Source organism: Hevea brasiliensis, chromosome 10 (genome assembly GCF_030052815.1).
Source record: "Hevea brasiliensis isolate MT/VB/25A 57/8 chromosome 10, ASM3005281v1, whole genome shotgun sequence".
Taxonomy (NCBI): Eukaryota; Viridiplantae; Streptophyta; class Magnoliopsida; order Malpighiales; family Euphorbiaceae; genus Hevea; species Hevea brasiliensis.
In genome coordinates, this window is record NC_079502.1 from 82,826,116 (window position 1) to 82,846,038 (window position 19,923).

General features: G+C 31.0%; 2 protein-coding genes across 3 annotated transcripts; both read right to left on the minus strand.

The window, feature by feature from the left end:
- Nucleotides 1-1,682: 1,682 nt before the first annotated feature.
- LOC110662460 (protein SLOW GREEN 1, chloroplastic) lies at nucleotides 1,683-6,526 on the minus strand. 2 transcript variants are annotated; one of them, XM_058154257.1, is made up of 5 exons: nucleotides 5,773-6,526; nucleotides 5,080-5,100; nucleotides 3,615-3,761; nucleotides 3,288-3,368; nucleotides 1,683-2,162 (listed from the first exon to the last, which is right to left on the minus strand). In XM_058154257.1, the coding sequence occupies exons 1-5, from the start codon at nucleotides 6,412-6,414 to the stop codon at nucleotides 1,977-1,979; spliced, it is 1,077 nt and encodes a 358-aa protein (XP_058010240.1). In that variant the 5' UTR covers nucleotides 6,415-6,526; the 3' UTR covers nucleotides 1,683-1,976. The 2 variants fall into 2 exon arrangements, with proteins under 2 accessions (XP_058010240.1, XP_021677120.2); XM_021821428.2 differs by lacking the exon at nucleotides 5,080-5,100 and having other exon boundaries at nucleotides 5,773-6,524.
- A 2,494-nt stretch (nucleotides 6,527-9,020) lies between these two features.
- Nucleotides 9,021-15,871, minus strand: LOC110662459 (probable ATP synthase 24 kDa subunit, mitochondrial). The gene is made up of 7 exons (XM_021821427.2): nucleotides 15,623-15,871; nucleotides 14,606-14,705; nucleotides 13,632-13,776; nucleotides 13,228-13,338; nucleotides 10,629-10,775; nucleotides 10,073-10,195; nucleotides 9,021-9,555 (listed from the first exon to the last, which is right to left on the minus strand). The coding sequence occupies exons 1-7, from the start codon at nucleotides 15,659-15,661 to the stop codon at nucleotides 9,492-9,494; spliced, it is 729 nt and encodes a 242-aa protein (XP_021677119.2). The 5' UTR covers nucleotides 15,662-15,871; the 3' UTR covers nucleotides 9,021-9,491.
- Nucleotides 15,872-19,923: the final 4,052 nt, after the last annotated feature.

Consider the following 19,923-nt stretch of genomic DNA (forward strand, 5'->3'; position numbering starts at 1 on the left):
GTTATTTGAAATGATTTAGGTGAATCAGCTTAAGGAAAAGGTTTCCAAACTAAGGTCTCAACTCTTTGATGCAGTGCTTATTGTTGTTGATATTTATACAACTAAAAATTCCCTTATTAGCAAAGCAAAGAAATATGGTAATTGTTTATCCTTATCAACAATATGTATCATTCTAATCCCTCTTCTAATGTATGATAGATTACCAATTAGGTTGGCTTAATTCAAACTAAGCCGATTACTGACTTTATTATATGTTAATGGACTGCAGGTTTTGATAATTCCTTGTTTTACTATTGTGGGCACTATGAGGATTATAGAGTCAAATGTGGGAAGAGAATAGAATTAGCGGATGGAAATAATGTTTATGGGGGCTCTTGCAATGATCCTTCGAAATACATCAGCTGGAATGGTGTACATTATACTAAAGCAGCAAATCAATGGGTAGCCAACGGAATCATAGATGGCTCACTTTCAGTTCCTCTAATATCCCTCATCAAAGCATGTAGCTAGCCTCTTCTTTACACTATTTAGCTAAAATTTGTCCTTATATAATGTTCCTTATATAGCTTCTTCAAAAGATGAATAAAACAAAGAATTAGTTCTCATATATACACAAGAAATAACTAATAAACTATCTAAATGTTGTGGACGAATGAATGATAATGAATTTTGGATTTCAGAATTAATTAAATAATAACTTAGATTAGAGTACATTAGGAAGAGATTGAAGGGAAAAAAAAATCAACCAATGAGGTAATAAAAAAAAAGCTGTGGCCTGTGCTACTGCAATTACTTGCTTAGCGAATTCTGCAGCTGCTTCAGCAGTAGATGCAGTGTCTTCAAACTGCATACTGCCCATTGATCCTCTTATTGTTGATTTGAACAAAGAACAAGAAAACATACAGAGACAACTAGCTTTATTCATACGAATAAAGAGATGTATGTCATAGAAATCGAAAGACAATTGTATTTCTACCTTAGTCTGCAACTATTTTGACTTCTTGTTTTGATAATACATAAAAAAAATAGATAAATAAAAGCTCTTCTGATCCACATCTATTGTTCTCTAAACCAAGCTTACGTTGGGGCAAGCGGGTAGCTTGATTGACTATGGATTTGAGGCCCCCTAAATCCATTTTCCTATTTCCCGACCCCCACCCCTTTCTTTGTTTTGTTCAACAGCTGCCACGAAACACCGCTTTACTCGCGACGAGGCCACCTGCAGGACCAGCACATGCCGGTGAAGCCCAAGAAACCAGGAATAGTGTCGAATAGTGAAGAAATGAGAGAGAGAGAGAGAGAGAGGTGATAAACTTGGAGACCAGTTGACTAGCTGGAACTAGTATCAATTAGGATGACCATTAAGTTTTTGTCATTTGGCAGTCAATTGACATGTCATGGGCGTGTTTGACACATTTTCTTCACTGTAAGATTTTGTGTTTAATTATAATGATTTTTTTAAATTTGGGTGTCTATTAAGTCCCAACTTAAATTAATTTAAGTGTGTGATAGGTAAAAATTGAATAATACAGATATCTGATAATGTATTTAACCTATAAATTATTGTCGTTCTAGAAAATATCACAATTGACATTGTAGAGAGCCTTAAAACACTTCGCCCAATTGTACCATTCTCATCCAAAATAACCCAACTGGGAAACGGGGATTCTGCTTTGCATCAGTTGATTACAATAGATCACTGCTATGCATTAACTTCAAAGAAATTGAAAGTCAATCCCAAATTCTGACCATACCAAGCCTAAATGTTTTTATACGTATATTGCTATTAAAAATTATACAGTAAAACCAACGAGCTTTGGCTCAATATACTGTCGTCTCCAGGATTGATGTCTTAAGATCAAACTGTAATCAGTCCCAGAAGTTGCTCATCCCAATAAATTATATTTACAATGAAAAGCATCCTTCCAGCTAAAAAACATTAATCACTGCAGCACAACATCAGAGGAGCTGTTGCTTCACTTCCTGTATGAGAATTCAGTTACAAACTCCTTTTGAAACCGTTCCTGAGACTCAGTTTTCGCTGCCAACACAACATCATCAAGAAATCCTCTTTGTGGAAATTCATCAGGCACAAGACTATGATATGTCTCAAACTGTTCTGCAGCTTCCTTTTTTCTATCCAATAGACTGTAAATTATTCCCTGCCACATATTCCAGTAATTAAAAGTATTAATTCTCTAAGATTCAGCTGTCTTTTTTCTTTTTTTTTTTTTTAACCAGAAGGTTCAGCTGTGTCTAGTTAACTGAAATCAGTACATAGTACTTAATCAACATTGTTCTTGGATATTAAGCCTTTCCACAATGCTTGTTCTCTTATTTTCACATTAAACTTTACTGTTCTTTTAAAGACACAGGGCAGAACCAGTTCCACATATCCCATGTGAATTACCACATCAGCAATGGCAACTACTACTACTGTTTACTAAAAAAGTTCAAAGAATGAGTTAAACGCATAAAAAGAATTAAGCTCACATAGTAAAGATCTCAAAAGTAAATAGAATTTATTTCAATTAGTAATAAAGAATCTCCATTCCTAATTCACCAACACCAAGGAAATTTCTTGCCAAAGACCATTGATGAAGCAGGATACCTTTAGCTTGCTGCCACAGGCATTATGCACAGAAATACATATGGTATGGACCTATGGGTCTGGAGAGAATTAAGCCAAGATAGAATTCTTGCAATAATTTCTAAATGTACTAAAAATATAGTAACACCTCAGTGATGCTTGGCCAGAAGTAGAAGGGAAAGTGTCTCTTCATAAAACCTCACCAGAATATGCTATTCAATCACATGTTACAGAGAACTAGGTACCCACAAAATTTGACCAAAGATGAAGGCAGTGTATTTCAATAAACAAATAAGTTAGAATTGTAATGTAAAAAAAATTAAAAATAAAAATAAAAAATTCATGGCCATCCAGACTTTTGACCTTACAGAAAACCAAAAGGATCAAATTATGTTAACGTTATGAGTTACCAACATTGATAGCCACAATGTGTTAGATCCCTTGTTCATGGATCTAACAGAAGCTGAGAGAGAGGAGGAAAGAATCAAGGAAGAAGTAGAGAAGAAAGAATAGAGAACATAGAGAGAGATTGAGCTAGTGAGAGTTTCTTTTCTTGAATGCATGAAAGTTACAACTTACAACTACTGTCTCCCATATATTTCAGTCAAACAGTAACTGAATGTAACAACTTGCTTATCTAATAAACCTAATCTAACTAAACTCTATCCTAATCCTAACAGAATGGAAGCAAAGTTACCTGGCAAAGATAAGGCCGAAAATCTCGAGGATTCTCATTGACCAGATCTTGAAATTTTTTCAAACCCTCCTCCAGTTGCCCCTGCGTATAAAAGTATTCACTAATTAAAGATGAGAAACATTAAATTAATCAAATTAAACATTTATCCTAGGTCCCAAAGCAAAGTTTTTATCCTATTCTTGTCTAGTTTAATTTCACTTCTCAGTGATTCAATATTTCTAATCCTAAGCAAGCATTAATGCTAGCTAAATAAATATGAAGACAATAACAAATGGTTATAAATTGATGCATTTGGCATTTGAGCAGATATAGACTGCTAGAACTCACCTTCACCACATGCATTTGTGCAATTAGAATTCTGATGTTTCTCTCCTCAGTCACTCTTTTTTCACGACAAGCAATTTCTAGAGCCTTATTCAGCATCTCAAAGACAGCTGGACCTTCAAGGTTTTTGTGCATTACCATTGCCAGACCCTGTACAAAACAGAAAGTCACTATGATTTCTCATTCAAATGAAAAGAAAAGGCCTAAAAATGAAAAAGGTGGTGTATATTAACAAAGAACTGTGATGGTAAGTGAATACTCAATTTATTACAAAATTATATAGGCAAGGTGCTGCAAGGCTTCATGAACTGGAAAATCATGAATAATTATGTTACAAAACAAATCACGCTTCAATCCTGGAGCAACTTTCAAGATAAAAAATCCTTTTAAGTACCAGATAGTTAGACTCACTCAACAGCCACAACAAGTTGCTTGAGACTAACAAAGCAAAAGGTAATTCCTTGATTTTGTACAATTGATTTCGATTAAACTCAAATTCAAGATCTCACAACTTTGGAGACAATTCTAACATCATTGAGATAAATTTTTTTTGTTACGTTTAATTATATTTATATATGTATTATATTTATTATTAGCAATTAATTAATATTGTATTACCATGGTTGTTGTAATAACATAATTTTATTATGCTCATCATACAATAATTATTAACATTAGAATCTAACTTTGTGCAGTAAATTTCAAACTAGTTTGATCATATGAAGTTAGTCGTCTTAATCTTGATTGTTGTGGGTTCTACCTCATTTGCTATCGAAGTTGAGGCCGAAAATAAGTTTGCTCCACTTGAATTGGAAGGAAGGGAGAGAAATTTTTATCTATCATCCCTCAGTTTTGAAAGTTGTTTCATTTTCATCATTTAACTTTAATTTGTTACCAAAAAAAAAAAACTCCAAAATTTTTTTTTGCTCAAACGAAAAATCCTTTTAACCTGCTATTTACCAGTTAAAAACAAATAAATTTAGCTACGTACCCTTCCCCAAACCTTTTCATCTTATTCCTATTGCTTCCTCTTTTTCTCTTCAGCTCCTCTCTCAGCTTTCTCTCCGTCTTGCGAAATATTCTTTCTCCCTTGTGTAAGGGCGGTTGCTCTGTCCAACCACCTTGTTGTGGCTGTTGAGTAAGTATAAATAGTCTGGTACCTAAAGGATTTTTTTTTTTTTTTTTTTTTTGAGTCAATAACCTAAAACTTGAAATAATTATGGTTAAAAAGAGTAGCAAAAACTTAAGCTAGCCAGTAGCGTGCAAGATATGCCTACAAAAGGAATGCTAATTAAAAGAAAATCTTGTTACACAATGATATGTGACAGAATCCTAACACAAGAAACTACAACCAGTAAGCAGTTTACTATGAAATTTGATTGCTTGTCATGTAACTCAATACAAATGCCTACCAGTAATGCTGAAGTCATAAGTCACAACAAAAAAAGGGAAAATTGTTGATGCGAACCTTGAATATTGCAGGTGCTCCCTGATTCCAGGATGGTTAGAAATTAGAAATGGCACATCTTATAGTCACCAGAAAAATCAGTCTTATAACCTAAACCCAGAATAACATTTCCAATCTATTAACTTCCTCATTTCAATGAAGAAAATTGTGCACCCTTCCAGCCAAAATGTATCTACTGAGCAACTAATGTAATTACAAATCAGAAAAAGAAAATGTAATGAAGAAAAAAGCATCAATGTACTTCATAAATGAACTTATCTACAGTATTTCCACAGAGAACCCATTGAACTATCTTTTAGTAAATTTAAGAAGATACGTTATAAGACCAACTATAGAAATGACTGTACAGATATTTATACCTTTCAAAATAAAGTATATAGTAGCACCTATATGAAGCAATTGCCTCCTGATTAAAGTATTCGTCCTCAGATAATCTGACTCAAAAATTAGTTAGCCTCAATAAACTGTGATTTCCATATCCGAAAGAAATCACTTAAATCATATAGCTTGAAAAAAAGTTTACATGTTGGTCTATATTATCTAAATGGTCCTCTTGTGTTCTATTATGCATACAATATCACATCGCAAGCACACACAACATCAATTTTCAGCACATAATATTACATTTCTTGATTTGGAAACGTTGAACAGTAGAATAATCTGTAATCAAGAATAATAGGTCAAGAATCATACATGCAAAGCCCTAAGCAGAAGAGGCCTCTCTTCCAAGATTTCTTTGAACAACCTTTTAGCCTTACTCAATTGCCCCAGCATCTCATAACATAGTGCCTCCAAAAGCCTCCATTCTACTTCCTCCGGCTCAATATTAATCAATCTGTCCACATACTTCAAAGCTTCCTTAGTCTTTCCTCTCCTTATCATCCCATACACAAGCACCTTCAACGCCTCGACATTCCTTGGTTCCCCCTTCAAAATTTCTTCATACATCTCATCTTCACTTTTCTGGGTATCCTTCTTTTCCTCTATTTTTGCACTCGATTCAGTCGTTTGAGAAGGTAGTGCCAAACTCGGCTTAGTATTTAAACCGAAAGAACCAATGAAAATAAATGCCCCAACCAGGGAAGCAAGTAGTTTCTCACACAAAAATTTAGCCAGGAAATCGTTCCTTTTCGAGAGATTTGAAGTGGGTACGTGAGGAATGGGTGATAAAGGGAGTATAGAGGAAATGTGAAGTTTAGCTTGATTAAATGGGAGTTGGTGTAGTCTCTGAACGCAGATTTGAGGCTTTGATGAAATGGGAAGACTATGTTTTGGGAATTTGGGGTTGTCAACACGTAACTGACAGTACAGAGAGAATGTTGCGATTGAACCCATTTCGGACTAGATTCTTGATTGGTTGCCGCCGATCGTAAAAAGGTTGGAAGAGAACCACTTTCCAAACTCAAAACCCCCGATACAAATCATAGGGGTTTAGCATTTCCTTACCGCTTACCAGTACATACAATTCTTTCTTTTGGTCATTTACAAATTAATCCCTCATTTAATAAGTCTCGTTAATTTCTTTTCCATTTAGAATAATTTAATTTCTAAAACAATATATTTAATTTTATATTTAAATAATTATTTATTTCATATTTAGATAATTATATATTTTATAAATACTAAATATTTTTATAATTATAATTATTTAAATATAAAATACTAAAAATAGATAATTAAATAATAAATGTTTTTAAATAGTAAAAATAGTTAATAACAAATAATATGTTTTACTAAATTCATTAATTTTTTTATATTATGATCTATAATTTTATAAAAATAATTATTTTACTTATAGTATTTTTTCAATAATAATTATAAAAATTCTTTGAACAATGATTTTCAAGAAAAAAACTTGCAAAAAATTTTATTTTTATATAATTTATTTTGATATTACATTTAAAATTATAATTTATTTATATTGTATAAATATACTCAAAATATTATATTTTAAGTTAAATTTTCATTTCAACCAAATTATTTAATTTTTCAAACAATTAATTTAAATGAAAATTTAATTTAAAATATAATTTTTAGAATATATATAAATTATGAATAAATTATAATTTTAAATAATTTATGTATGATTATGTATTTTCAAAGTAAATTATATTACATTATATAAAAATAAACTATTTTGTATAATTTTTTCGAAAAAATATATTAAAAGAATTTTTATAATTATTTTTATTGAAAAATAATACTATAAATAAAATATTTTTTATAATCTTTTTATAAAATATATGATTATTTCAATATAAAATAAATTTGAATTTCAGAAATTAATTTATTAACGAAATTAAATTTTAAAAACTAAATTGTTGCTTATGAAAAAAAATAAGGACTGACTTGTGATTTTTTACACAACTTAGAGACTAATTTATATTTTTCTTTTTTCAATTTTTAATTGCTCCAAATTAATTAAAATCAAAATAGAAATAATATTTAATTAATAATTTGAATTTTAATAAAAATGATATAACTATAATATTAATGTTTAACTATTAATAAAAGTCATATTTAAACCATTATGGACACAACATGTTGATAATAATTTTATTAAGTTATGCATGAATAATTTTTTACTTAAAATTAATATCAACATATTTATCAATATGATAATAATAGTCATACTATAATATAATAGTATGATTAGTCACAACATGTTTATCAATATATTATTAAATCATTGATAATCATGTTGTGACTATAATAGTCATACTTTGAATTGCAAGAGTCAATAAAATGATATGAAAAGTCTTTTAAACAGAAGAGAAAATACACTGGTTATAAATTATGCCATTTGTGTAATAAAGATAACAGCCTGCTTTTAGCCCCTAAAATTGGGTCTAACAATTATTTAAGTTGTTTAATAAATTTGAGAGAGAAATAAATTTTTGTGTATTTTAAATGGGTTTTATCAAGCAAAAATTAATAGAGATAAACGTTATTTAATAGGAAATCATGCTTGACCTTGGGAAGGTAACAAATAAAGTATATGTGAAAATGACATCATTCAAGCTAGATTAAAATTTATTCTCGATTATTGAATTGGACGCAAAAGAAAAAGTACCTAACTCGTTTAATTTTATAAATTTTAATTGATAATTTATATAAAAAATTATTTTTTTATTAATAACTTATAATTATTAAATTAAATAATTTTATAAAATATTTAAATTCTATTTTAATAAAACAAAATAATTTAATAAAATAAAATATATAAAAATTATGAATATTATTATAAAAAATACATTTTACATTTAATTAAGTATTTATATAACTGAATTTTGATAACATATATTCAATATGCAAAATTTAAATTCATCTCAAGCTCAGTTGTATACCATCTAAATCCATACAAAATTCGATTGTATACTACTTAAATTTAAACCCAAAAAAATCCAAACAATTGCCATCCTTAGCTTAGTCCATCTCAGATATAAAAGAAAACCTTCCCCTCGATGTTATTCTTAGCAAACCCAAAGTAATTGAAATGGATTCATTTGATTATTAATTGAGTGGGTTTATTTGTTCGGGTTTGTACTACCTGTGCTGTGTATAAATGAGAAAATTTATTGTTGATTTTAAGAAATTTTGTTAAAAATTTGCAGCGCTTGTGTTGTGGATTTCGCCTACGCATTTTTTTATTATTGATTAATTGGGTATGAATGTTGCATGATGAATATTGATACCAACCAAGGTTTCTTTGAGCCACAATTTGAACTCTCAGAACACAACGCAGAAAGTGAGATTATCGGGGGGACAGATACAATGCAAATTGAAATAATTGATTGACCAAGCTGAGATCAATTTATTTCAATTTGATTTGATTCAGTTAGTCTCTTAACATTGATTCAGTTCGGTCCACTATAAATTGCATTCCAGTTTTTTGGTTTCGGTCTCGGTCCACATATGCTCAGCCCTGGATTATCATCAGCTAACGCAATTCAAAACGGCCATCCAGCACAAAATGTCTTACTCTTCATAGGCCAAGTCTCACAATAAATCCAACTTGCTTTTCTAACAGCAATTGGGACAAGAAATTGAGAGTCAACACTGAGAAGCAAACATGCAGGAAAAGAGAATCAGCCAAAAAACAGCAGGACAAAGTGTTGGGGGTATGAAAATAATACCACTAGGTTCCCGAATAGAAAATGTTGGAGAGAACTCCCTGAAATATCATTTCACAGCAGAAGTGACAACATATTTCCAGCTCTTCATTTCAATTAAATTGAATAGGCAAAAAAGCCTAATATCCACCGAGTTGCTGCAGTTGTAACTGCAAAATACATGGGTCTTTATTATCAAGCAAAACAGATGTACTCCCCACCTCCTATGCAGGTGGTCTCCTTCGTGTCAGGACAATTGTTTAGCATCAAATCAAAGCCGTAAACAAGCACTGCCCATTCTCAGATGAAGTTCCGGATGTCCAAAGATTTCACATCTATCATTGCCTCGTCCTTGAATTCCTCCCTGAAAAGAGTTAAACATGTATTAATAGAATGTGGGAAAGGCTAAAACTTTTTTATGATAAACCCAAATTAAAATGCCAAACAGATCAACAGACTTCTTCTACACTGTTTTATCGCAATGATTATTGTTCAGAAAAGTATAAATAACACTTTCAATGTTTGATCTCCGAACATTAATACTTGGTAGAGAAGTAGGGAGATGTTTATGCTTTGCACAGAAGTAGACTTCTTGCCTGTCATTAATCAAGCATACAAAGCTACAGATTGATATTTTTCCCCAACAGAATCACGTAAATCTGATTTATCCAAAGACGTCTGTCTTCAGTCTTGCACCAAAAACCTAATACCTCAATTTCAGGGTTATAAATAAAAGATCTTCTACAACCTTTGTAAGGAACCTTTTTTTTGTTTTCAGTCAAATACCGATACAGGACCTAAATCAGCTCGATTCCATGCCGCCTACAAAAGTAACAGGTTGACAGTAGCAAGATCACATTAACAAGGCACCAATGTTATACCTCTTCTTTTGGGTTTCCATGGCCTCAAGAGCATCCTTCTTCAACTCCTCTAATTGTGCTTTGGCAATTTTGAGTTCTAACTCTTCTTCATACTTTGGAAGATCTTCCTTACGAATTCCAAGCCTGTTAACATAAATAACAAAGATATAAAATTCAAGCATCATTAAAGGCAACCTAAATTCCGGCAACATCATACCTCTGATTAAAACAGCAGCATTCATGGTCAAGAAACCACAAGGAAAATGTAATACAATATGAGACACCAACTCATTGAACTAGCACTCAACACCTCTAGATTATATATAATGAACAAACAAATTTGGTAGTTGGTAATTGCAGATCATGTTCATAGTTACAGTGACAAGTCCTATCCTTTTTTCAAGCAAATGGCCACACAGAATTGAGTTCCATAAAATCTTCGCTCCAACCACTTGGTCATTTATAAGTTTTACATAAAAGATAAAGCAATCTCAATGGGTTCCAAGCAAGCCTGATCATACAACAATATGATAATCACAAAAACAAAATAAAGATTCCATTGTTGAATGATTCTTACTTCCCATTAATTTTGTCAAATTCTGTCATTAGAAGAGCCATTCCTTTCTTATCGCTCCTCATGAGAGGTTTCTTGATTTCCTTTTCAACTTTCTCCAAAGCATCCATCATCATAGCTTCTGCACCAAGTTCATCAGTGAGACCTCTCCTGCAGGGGAAAAAAATACAAGTGAATTACATAAACAAATAGGAAATGCAATATTTCAAGCTGGAGAATATAACTTGCAGGTTTTTCTACAAAACAAAGTGTTGGAACCACAAAAGCAAACAATTGGCTAATACCAAATATCTACATGGCAGGCCATCAAGAGGAACATCTTTTATCATCATAAATGTGATAAAGGAGGGGAAATTTTGTTAACAGTGTTCATTATCTATACTATATATAAATGTGGGAGGGGGGAATATTGACTTTGCTAAAAATGCCCTTCGTTCTCCAAATTAATTACAATTATATTTTTATTATTTAAATTAATTTTAATATTCATATAAATTTAAAATTCTTAGTCCTACTTACACTTCAATTATATATAAATTTTATAAGAAGTAATTAACAAAAATAAGAAATTAATAAGTGAAAAATAAAAAATTACAAAAACCCTAAAATTTCAATTATTAATAGATTAATGCACTTTTATTCAGTTAACTCTTTTATTTCTAAATTATTATCAATATCACTTAAGATTTGAAATTTTAGTGGTAATTATAGGAAATTAACATTTCAATAATTAAAATTTGAATAATATTAGAATTTGTAAAATTATAAGTAAAATGAAAAATTAAAGGTACTTGTGTTAGTTTCCAAGTTCCCCAATAAATTTTTGAGATAAAGGCTAAGTTGAGTTGAGTTAAGTATTCAGTTTCCAAGTTCACTCTCTCATCCTTGTATATATTATCATAAATTTGACACTAAGAAATAATAATAATAATAATAATAATAATAATAATAATAATAATAATAATAATAATAATAATAATAATAATAATTCACATATTTGCCTACATTATTAATATTAGTTAATCATTTTAATCTTTTTTTATCATTTTAGCAATTATTCTGAAATAAATTAAATAAAAATATTATCTTACTTAATCAAATAGTTATAATTTTAGAAGTTAATTTGAATTAAAAGTAAAATAGAGAGAAAGACAGATAGAGAATTAAAAATTAATATAACAATATTATATATATTATTTAATTATTATATTTTTTATCAACAGGAAATTTGTTAAAATTAATGAAAATATTAAAATTATTGAACAAATTAATAAAATTAAATAGATTAACTAAAATTGATAATGAATGAAAAGATTTGAATTATTAGTATTGATTAGTTTCAATGTTTTAAATTAAATTTATTGGTAAAATTGAAAACAATATTAACAATTTGTGATTAAGTTAATGAAATTAAAAGGATTGGCTAAAATTATAATTTACATAAAAGCTGTAAGATGAATCCAAACATGCATGCAAAACTTTCATAAAATATTTGACTAAAACCTATGTGCATGCATTGACATAATATCTATGTTGAAATTATGCACATTTAATTATTTAACTTTAGTTTAACTTGAATCGTATTTCAATTTGAGTTTAATTATTCGTTTTAGTTATTTTTTTATTTAAGTTTAATTAATGTGTCGATTTTTTAAGCTAAAGTATATGTTACCTCCAAAAAAGATGGCGGAGATATTGACATAAATTTCTAATAAAATATGAATAGAATACTAGGAGTTTTAAAGTACTAATCCTAATGCGACGAATGGAAGTGATGGCATAGAGCTTGTGCTGAAACTATGAATTTGGATTATATTAATCTATTATTTTTCATAAATAAAGCTATAAAAAAACATAATTTTTTCCTTTTATTTACATTCACAATATTATATTGCCTTTATGTTATAAATTTAATTATTTTATACAGTAAATTATTTTAATAATTAATAATTCATTGTAAAAAATTACCTATACAAAATTTTAAACTATAATATAATATAATAAAAAAAATTTTGATTTTAATATTTATCCTTATATAATTAAAATAATTATAAATTATAAAATATTTGATATAAAAATAAAGAAATCTAAACTAATATGTGAATTGCTAATAATAATATAAGAAGATGGTTAAACCCTAAGCTGTATATATATTTATAAATAGTACTATAATATAACAAAAAAAAAATAAAGTATATAAATAGTAGAACCAAAGATGATGGTTTTAAAAAAATATAGCCTAATTTTATTTAGAATTAGCAAAATAAACGTATAAAAATTAAAAAAATATAAATAAACTTTAATAAGTAAAATAAAGTCATAGTAATTTGGTATTTTGAGAATTAATGAAAGACTAAATTTAATTAACTATTGGTTATTATTATAATAATACTATATCATATACAACAAAATTATCAGAAAATTACATATGAAAAAGTTTAATCGCGAGTAACGAGTATAAAAAACGTGCAACGCACATTCTAAAAAACTAGTCATAGTAAAACAGACATCTACAACACATGAGCATAGACATGAAGCCTACATTGCAAGATCAATAATATCTAGAACGGGATAGCAACAAATTGAAAAGAACAATACATACTTAATTCGTATTTCCTTCAATGTCAACAAATATGTCCGAGCATCTGGAATATCCTTAGTTCGTGTCTCGATGGTGTATTTTATTCTCTGTGACTCAGAGAACAAATCAGCCCTGCAGGAAATACAACATTTTCCCAGAAAAATCATCATTAATTTAAACTATGGAAGTACAGGCAATGCCAAGTTCAGCAACAAAAGAAAAGGGTTCATATAATTCCACTCAATAAAAGACACATCAATACCCTTGTCATTTTACAGAATTAAAACATAGTGCAGGGATACTAAACATATTATATCTTAGGAGAAAGCCAAGAAACGAAATAACATGTATTTTAGTTTAATTTCAATTTTTCATAGTGAAAGAGAGTGAGGGTAAGGGTAAAATTAAGGGAAAGATTCGTTTACTTGTCTCTAATTGTCTTCACGACCTTTGCATATTGATTCACAGCAGCTGGATCCTCAGGATCTATGGTGATCTTCTCCTTCCTAAGTATTGCGATGGCTGTCTCAAATTTCTTCTTGACATCCAGAAAGATGTTCTTTAGCATCTCTTTCCAGCATAAATGCAAATAATTTATCAGGAAATTATCAAAATATCAAGGCATACTTTTATTGGGAATAAAATGCATTTAAGATTCAAAGTTATAATAATTAATCATAGATCCATCAAAGAATGAAGACAACCACATGTCTTAATTTTTCACTGAAGGATAAAGGTATACATTTTACCATATGGCCAACATCATAAATCTTTAACATCAGCATCTACAGTAAGATCCTGTCAGTTGGCTATCTTTAAAGAACCAAAATAAATAAATAAGAATAACATTCACCTTAAATAGCTATCTTCCATGACCTAACTCACAATGCAAATGTGCAGCAAGCAAACAAACCATGCTTAACGGTTAACACTTGAATGAAACCCAAAAAATGAATAAAAACAAATTCACAAACATTTCTGAAAAATGAAGTGCGGTTGAAAGCACAAAACATTCTTTGTAGAAGGTCCCATACTGCCTAGGCACAAATGCAAACGCAAATATGCACCATGACAAACTAAAATATATGTTCCCAAATTGTTACACTAGTAATAGCAAGGGATATTCATAACATACATTAAAGACAAGTATAAAAAAATACAAACAAAACTAAGAATAATTAATCTTTAACATAAAATAATGAGGTATTGTGCAATTGCACAATGGTTTACAAGTGCAAATCGTATGCAAACCATTTAAATTTCATTGATTCCAACATAGACAATGGGAACTACCGGCAATCAGAAGAAACAAAATTTTAAACATATCACAACACATTTTTATAATATAACAATTAACAATAGCCCCATTAACACTGATAACATGTTCACATTTACTAACCATCTCCCTTGAGAGCTGGAGGATCAGCTTTTTTGGCAAAGTAACGGACTGGGATAACACGCTGCGGCTCCTGTTGCAGAATGGTACGACTGCCATAAAGCTGCATAGACATTGATGTTAAAATTAGGGGAACCAAATCAAAATAAAAATAAATAAATCATAATGATAAACATAAGTCACAGTGCTTCCCTACAATGACAAAATTTGTTTTGAGTAATAATAACACATTAATGAAAAAGGCTCTCAATGTACCAATAACATCTTATCCAACCTAGATTAAAATGAAGTATTTTTATAACCATCCTCTGCTTTGTTGTTATAACCACTGTGTTTCTTTCCAGGTTTTTGTATGAGAATTTTTATTTGAGGTTTCAAACTGCAACTCAATTTGAAATCAACCACACTAGTTGCATCATACCCAATAAATCATAGTTATTTTTTGGATCGTTTACCATATTGGTTAACCTAAGAATGGCAGTGAAGAAGACATTAAAACCACTACAAAAATTGCATGGACCCAATTCAATCTTCTCAGTAACCAAGCATTGGACAGCAATGGAGATTACAATTGTTTCCAAAACCCAATCAAAGTTCAAATTTCCAATGAAAACCTATTCAGTTCGGAATTAATTCCAAATTACCAGTAAACACATCCATGTTAAGAGCCACTCATTATAAAAAGTTGATAACATAAAACCCTCACATATGTACATATTAATCCCAAATTATCAGTGCAGACCAGAAAATTCCAATACACACGACCAGATTCATTTCCGTATCTAATTTAAAACAAAAATAACAGCAACCACGATAACATTGTATAACGCATCCAATTTTAACTTGGATTCGGCATTTCTTTAGTTCCACTAATTTTTCCTCGTGCACCAGCCATTTTCTCGGAAACCAAACTAAGGATAAAGGAATCGAAAACAGCGATTAAGAATTAACGGAAATGAGCTTATGAATTGATGAAATAAGGGATGAATGATGCATAAAGATGTCTTGATCTAGAAATACCTGTTTGGATCTGGATAAGAGACGGGAAGAGAACGCCATGATCGGAGCTTAGAACTTTCTCTTCTTCTTCGTTCTTTATATTTTCTTGCTAGGGTTTGGATCTTCGTTTTTGAGGTCTCTCTGACGAGTGGGTCGCCAGTGTGAGAGTGTTTTCGAGGAGTTTGTTTACATTATTTCTACACCGTTGGATCAGAAGAGATCACCCAGCGAGATGGATTCCGAGCCTACTACTGAGACTTTTTTCAATAAATATCAAAAGAAAATTAAAACCCCGTCAAATAAAATGTAATAAAATAATTATTATTTTCTTTTCTTCATAAAATACTAAAAAGACTTTTTTTTTAATGGGGTACATCTACCAGTTAATTAATATTTTTTTTAATTTTTTAAAATATAATGTGAGCTTCAAAAACAATGTGAAACCTTAAAATGGCGGAAAATATGTTAATGAAAATTTTTAAATCATTATCTATTTAGATCAGCAGTTTAGAGTTAGCAGATGCATTTGAAAGTTTAAACACCAAATGTTAATTTTGAATTTTTTTTTTAGTAAGAAATTAGGGAGTAGAAACTCAAATATAAACAGGCAATTTAAGAGGTTTATTAAAGGTTTAATGATGAAATAAATTTCAATATTTTCTTTTTTATTTTTTAATTTAAATAATATTATCAAAATTACACAAGTTAGTTTTAATTTTATTCAATTTTAGCAATTTTATCCAAAAAAAAAAAATCAAATTTGAAGTAAAATAACAAAATTGAAACACTAATTTTTAAGATCTTTTTCTCTTTTTTTTACCCCTATTGTGTCATGGGCTTGATGGAGCAGTCTTCCTCCAAAGCTTTCGCATTGCTGAAGGTGTAGATTGTGTTCCATTCGACATTGGGTTTGTATTTGCACAATTATCTAGGCCTTCTCCTTATAGACTTTTTATTATCTTTTCATTTCATTGTTGTTTGAAATTTAAAAAAAGTATATTCATCGGGTAAATTTTCCTACTTAAATATTTACTGCTTCTATAGATTCATACAAAATCTTATCATTAGATTGAACCTTTTACCTATAAAGATTTCCATGCACAAAATAAAAATTCATGTAAATCACTGCATTGCAAGAGAGAGAGTGTGTGTCAAAAATTGCAACATATGGATATTTTTTTTGTGTTGTCAAAATATATTGATTTCATTAAAAGGAATTCACCAGGCAGATTGCCCAATACAAACTGAGATTGATACATCAAATTTAGTACAAAAGAAGCATCATGAAGAGCTTTTTGCGCCAACATGTGTGCTGCTCTGTTACAGGAACGTTGCACAAAATGGAAAGTAACTAAATCTAATTGGACACTAGGGAGCCAAATATCTTGCACAATTGTTGAAATATCCAAAGGAGGGTGAGAGTCATGCAAGGCCTGAATTAAAGTTAAATAGTCCCCTTCAAATTGAACCCTTTTGTATCCTCTAGCCACTACCAATTGAATGGCATCCCTACAAACTATGCTTTTTAAAACCAATGGGTCCACAATGTGAGAGTGGGAACTAAAGTTCCAATCTCTAATAGAACCAAAGTTGTCATGGAAGACTGCTGCAGTTGATCTTCAGCCTCGCTTTACATCCACGGTTGCGTCAAAATTAGCTTTTAAGATATTTGCTGGAGGTGGTGACCATGACACAACCTGAATTGGGGAGTTATCAGTCGAAATTCCTTTTACTAATTGGGTTTCATTGAAAGCCTGTTGGTAGGATAATGCAATACTAATAATAGACTACACTTGCTGTTGTTGGTCATTAAATAACAAAGCATTCCTGGATTTCCATATGCTCCAACATAAGAAAACCGCAAGTTGGATGAGGTCCTTAGTTGAATCATGAGTCAATGGTGGATCAGTAAGGGCTTCCCAATAGTCAAGCATAGACGTGCCATTTAATAAGGAAGATCGAAGTCCAAAAGGAGATAGGAACCAAACTGTTGCAGCTTTTGGGTAGTCAAAAAAGATGTGCTTAATTGATTCTCTTTCTCCATAGTACAATGCAATACGGGAGACATGTTGAACACGCTAATGAATTGCATCACTAGAAGGTAGCTTCTCCCTAAGCATAAGCCAAAGGAATAATTAAAGTTTATTATGGATAGTAATCTTCCAGATGTGTTTCCATATTACTTCCAATCCACAGGAGGAGGATTGTCCAAGATCTGCCACATTTTTATTCTAGAGAGAGGAAAAGATATGTCTAGCAATATATTAACCAGATTTGATCGAGTATACTCTAGACTTATGATAATACCATACCAAGTGATCCTCTCCTCTAAAAAGCCCTATCGAGATAGAAAGAATATTCTTGATATCTTCTTCCTCAAAGCTGTTCCTAAGAGCATTCAAATTCCAAGAGTTAGAAACTGGATCTTGGAACTGTGAAACCCAAACTATATTGACATTATGATTCATTTTGATTTGAGGGGTAGTTGGAAAACTCTTGGGAATCCATTTATCTTCTTTGCAAAGGATGGACCTACCATCAGCCAATTGCCATCTAACATCTCTTTCCAAAAAATTTTTGCCCTAGAAGATACTTTTCCACCCCAATAACAGTCTACTTCCTTCTTGAGCTTGAAAAAAGGAGGTGAAAGGAAAATATTTTCCCTAAAGGAGTCTTGATAAGAGTGAGCTTGGTTGTGATACAATTCTCCAACCTTATTGAACAAGGAGAGCCATATTAAAACTCTCCAAATTCCTAAAACCTAACCCTCCCTTCGATTTTGGATCACAAAGAATATCCTATGAAGCCCAATGTGTTTTCTTCTCCTCTTACTTTTGCCCCTACCAAAAGTTGGAAATGATGGAATTAATGGACTAACAAAGATTAGAAGACATCTTAAAACAAAACATAGCACAGAAAGGAATAGCAGTTGCTACAACTTTTATAAGAACTTCCTTTCCTCCCTTTGAAAGCAATTGTTCCTTCCACCCTATGGTTTTTTGATGGATTTGGTCCCTAATAATGGAAAACACTTGGTTCTTAGACCTCGAAATCTCTGCCAGAAAACCTAGAAACTTATCTGGTTTGTCAACTTTGTCAATATAAAGAAAGGAAGCAATATGACACCTTATCTCCCTCAGTGTATTTGAGCTAAAGATGAGGCTAGACTTATGCATGTTAATACATTAACCATTAGTTGTCAAGTATGAGGAGAGAATATACTCTATCTTCCTGACTTTAGACATGGATGCTTTGGAGAAAATAATAGAGTCAGCTACAAAAAGCAAGTGAGTAACTAAAGGTCCATATCTAGAAATGGATAAATCCTATAAGGCAGACATCTTAATACTGTGATATAATCCTTTCACACAGAAAAGAAATAAATAAGGAGAAAGAGGATCTCCTTGGCAACGTCCTCTTGATGGCCGAATGAAACCCGATCTATGCCTATTTATTTGTATGGAGTAAGAGACAATACACACATTTTCCATAGTCCAATCAATCCATCTGTCATGAAACTTAAAACACTAGAGCATGTGTTGAAGGAAGAGCCACTCTACACATTCATAAGCCTTACTAACATTGAGTTTGAGGGCCATACCATAGTTCCAACCACTTGTTTGATGATTGATCAAGATGTTGTCTGAGATGAGCGCCCCTTAGTGAAAGCACTCTATTCTTGGCCTATGATCAGGTTCATGATGGGCTGTGATCTGTAGGTTAAGACCTTAGATATGATTTTATAAATGACATTACACAACCTAATTCGTCTAAGGTCCTTCGTGGTATGGACATCTTTGATCTTTGGAATCAAAGTTATCACTGTGTGGTTGATTCCCTTAGGCATGCGTCCATCTGCAAAGAAATGTTGGATTGCATATGTCTCTTCTAATGATATTCCAATATTTTTGAAAAAATGAACCTGTGACCGTCCTCTGAATCTTTGGAAGGATTTATAGCAAAAGTGGCCCTCCTTATCTCTTCTAAAGAAATCGATTTGATAAGTTGGTTATTCATCTCATCAGTAATTCTTCTTTGAAAATTCCTTGTGACATTGGCCAGATTCAATGGTCCTTAAGAAGAATAAATGCAACGAAAATAATCCACTGTAATGGTTTGGATGTTTTGTAAGGATGTTTTCCATATGCCTTGATTGTTGTTAATCCTCACAATAGTATTCCTTTTCCTTCTCTGTAAACACTTGGCATGGAAATAAGCAATGTTGCAGTCTCCCAGCTGAAGCCAAGTTTGCCTAGCTTTTTAAGCCCAGAATAATTCCTCATTCTTAACTTCCACTTCCAAATCTTTCTCAAGTCTTCTCA

Bases quoted from the DNA above. Each gene is read 5' to 3' on its own strand.
- LOC110662460 (XM_058154257.1), bottom strand. From the start codon at position 6,414: ATGGGTTCAATCGCAACATTCTCTCTGTACTGTCAGTTACGTGTTGAC. The intron at 5,101-5,772 runs GTATGATTCTTG...TCCTGGAATCAG, and splicing joins TTCTGCTTAGGGCTTTGCAT to GGAGCACCTGCAATATTCAA. The intron at 2,163-3,287 runs GTAACTTTGCTT...AATATGTGGCAG, and splicing joins TTCGGCCTTATCTTTGCCAG to GGAATAATTTACAGTCTATT.
- LOC110662459 (XM_021821427.2), bottom strand. From the start codon at position 15,661: ATGGCGTTCTCTTCCCGTCTCTTATCCAGATCCAAACAG. The intron at 13,777-14,605 runs GTTAGTAAATGT...TATGCTGGAAAG, and splicing joins TCCAGCTCTCAAGGGAGATG to AGATGCTAAAGAACATCTTT. The intron at 10,196-10,628 runs GTAAGAATCATT...TTATGTTAACAG, and splicing joins TTTGACAAAATTAATGGGAA to GCTTGGAATTCGTAAGGAAG.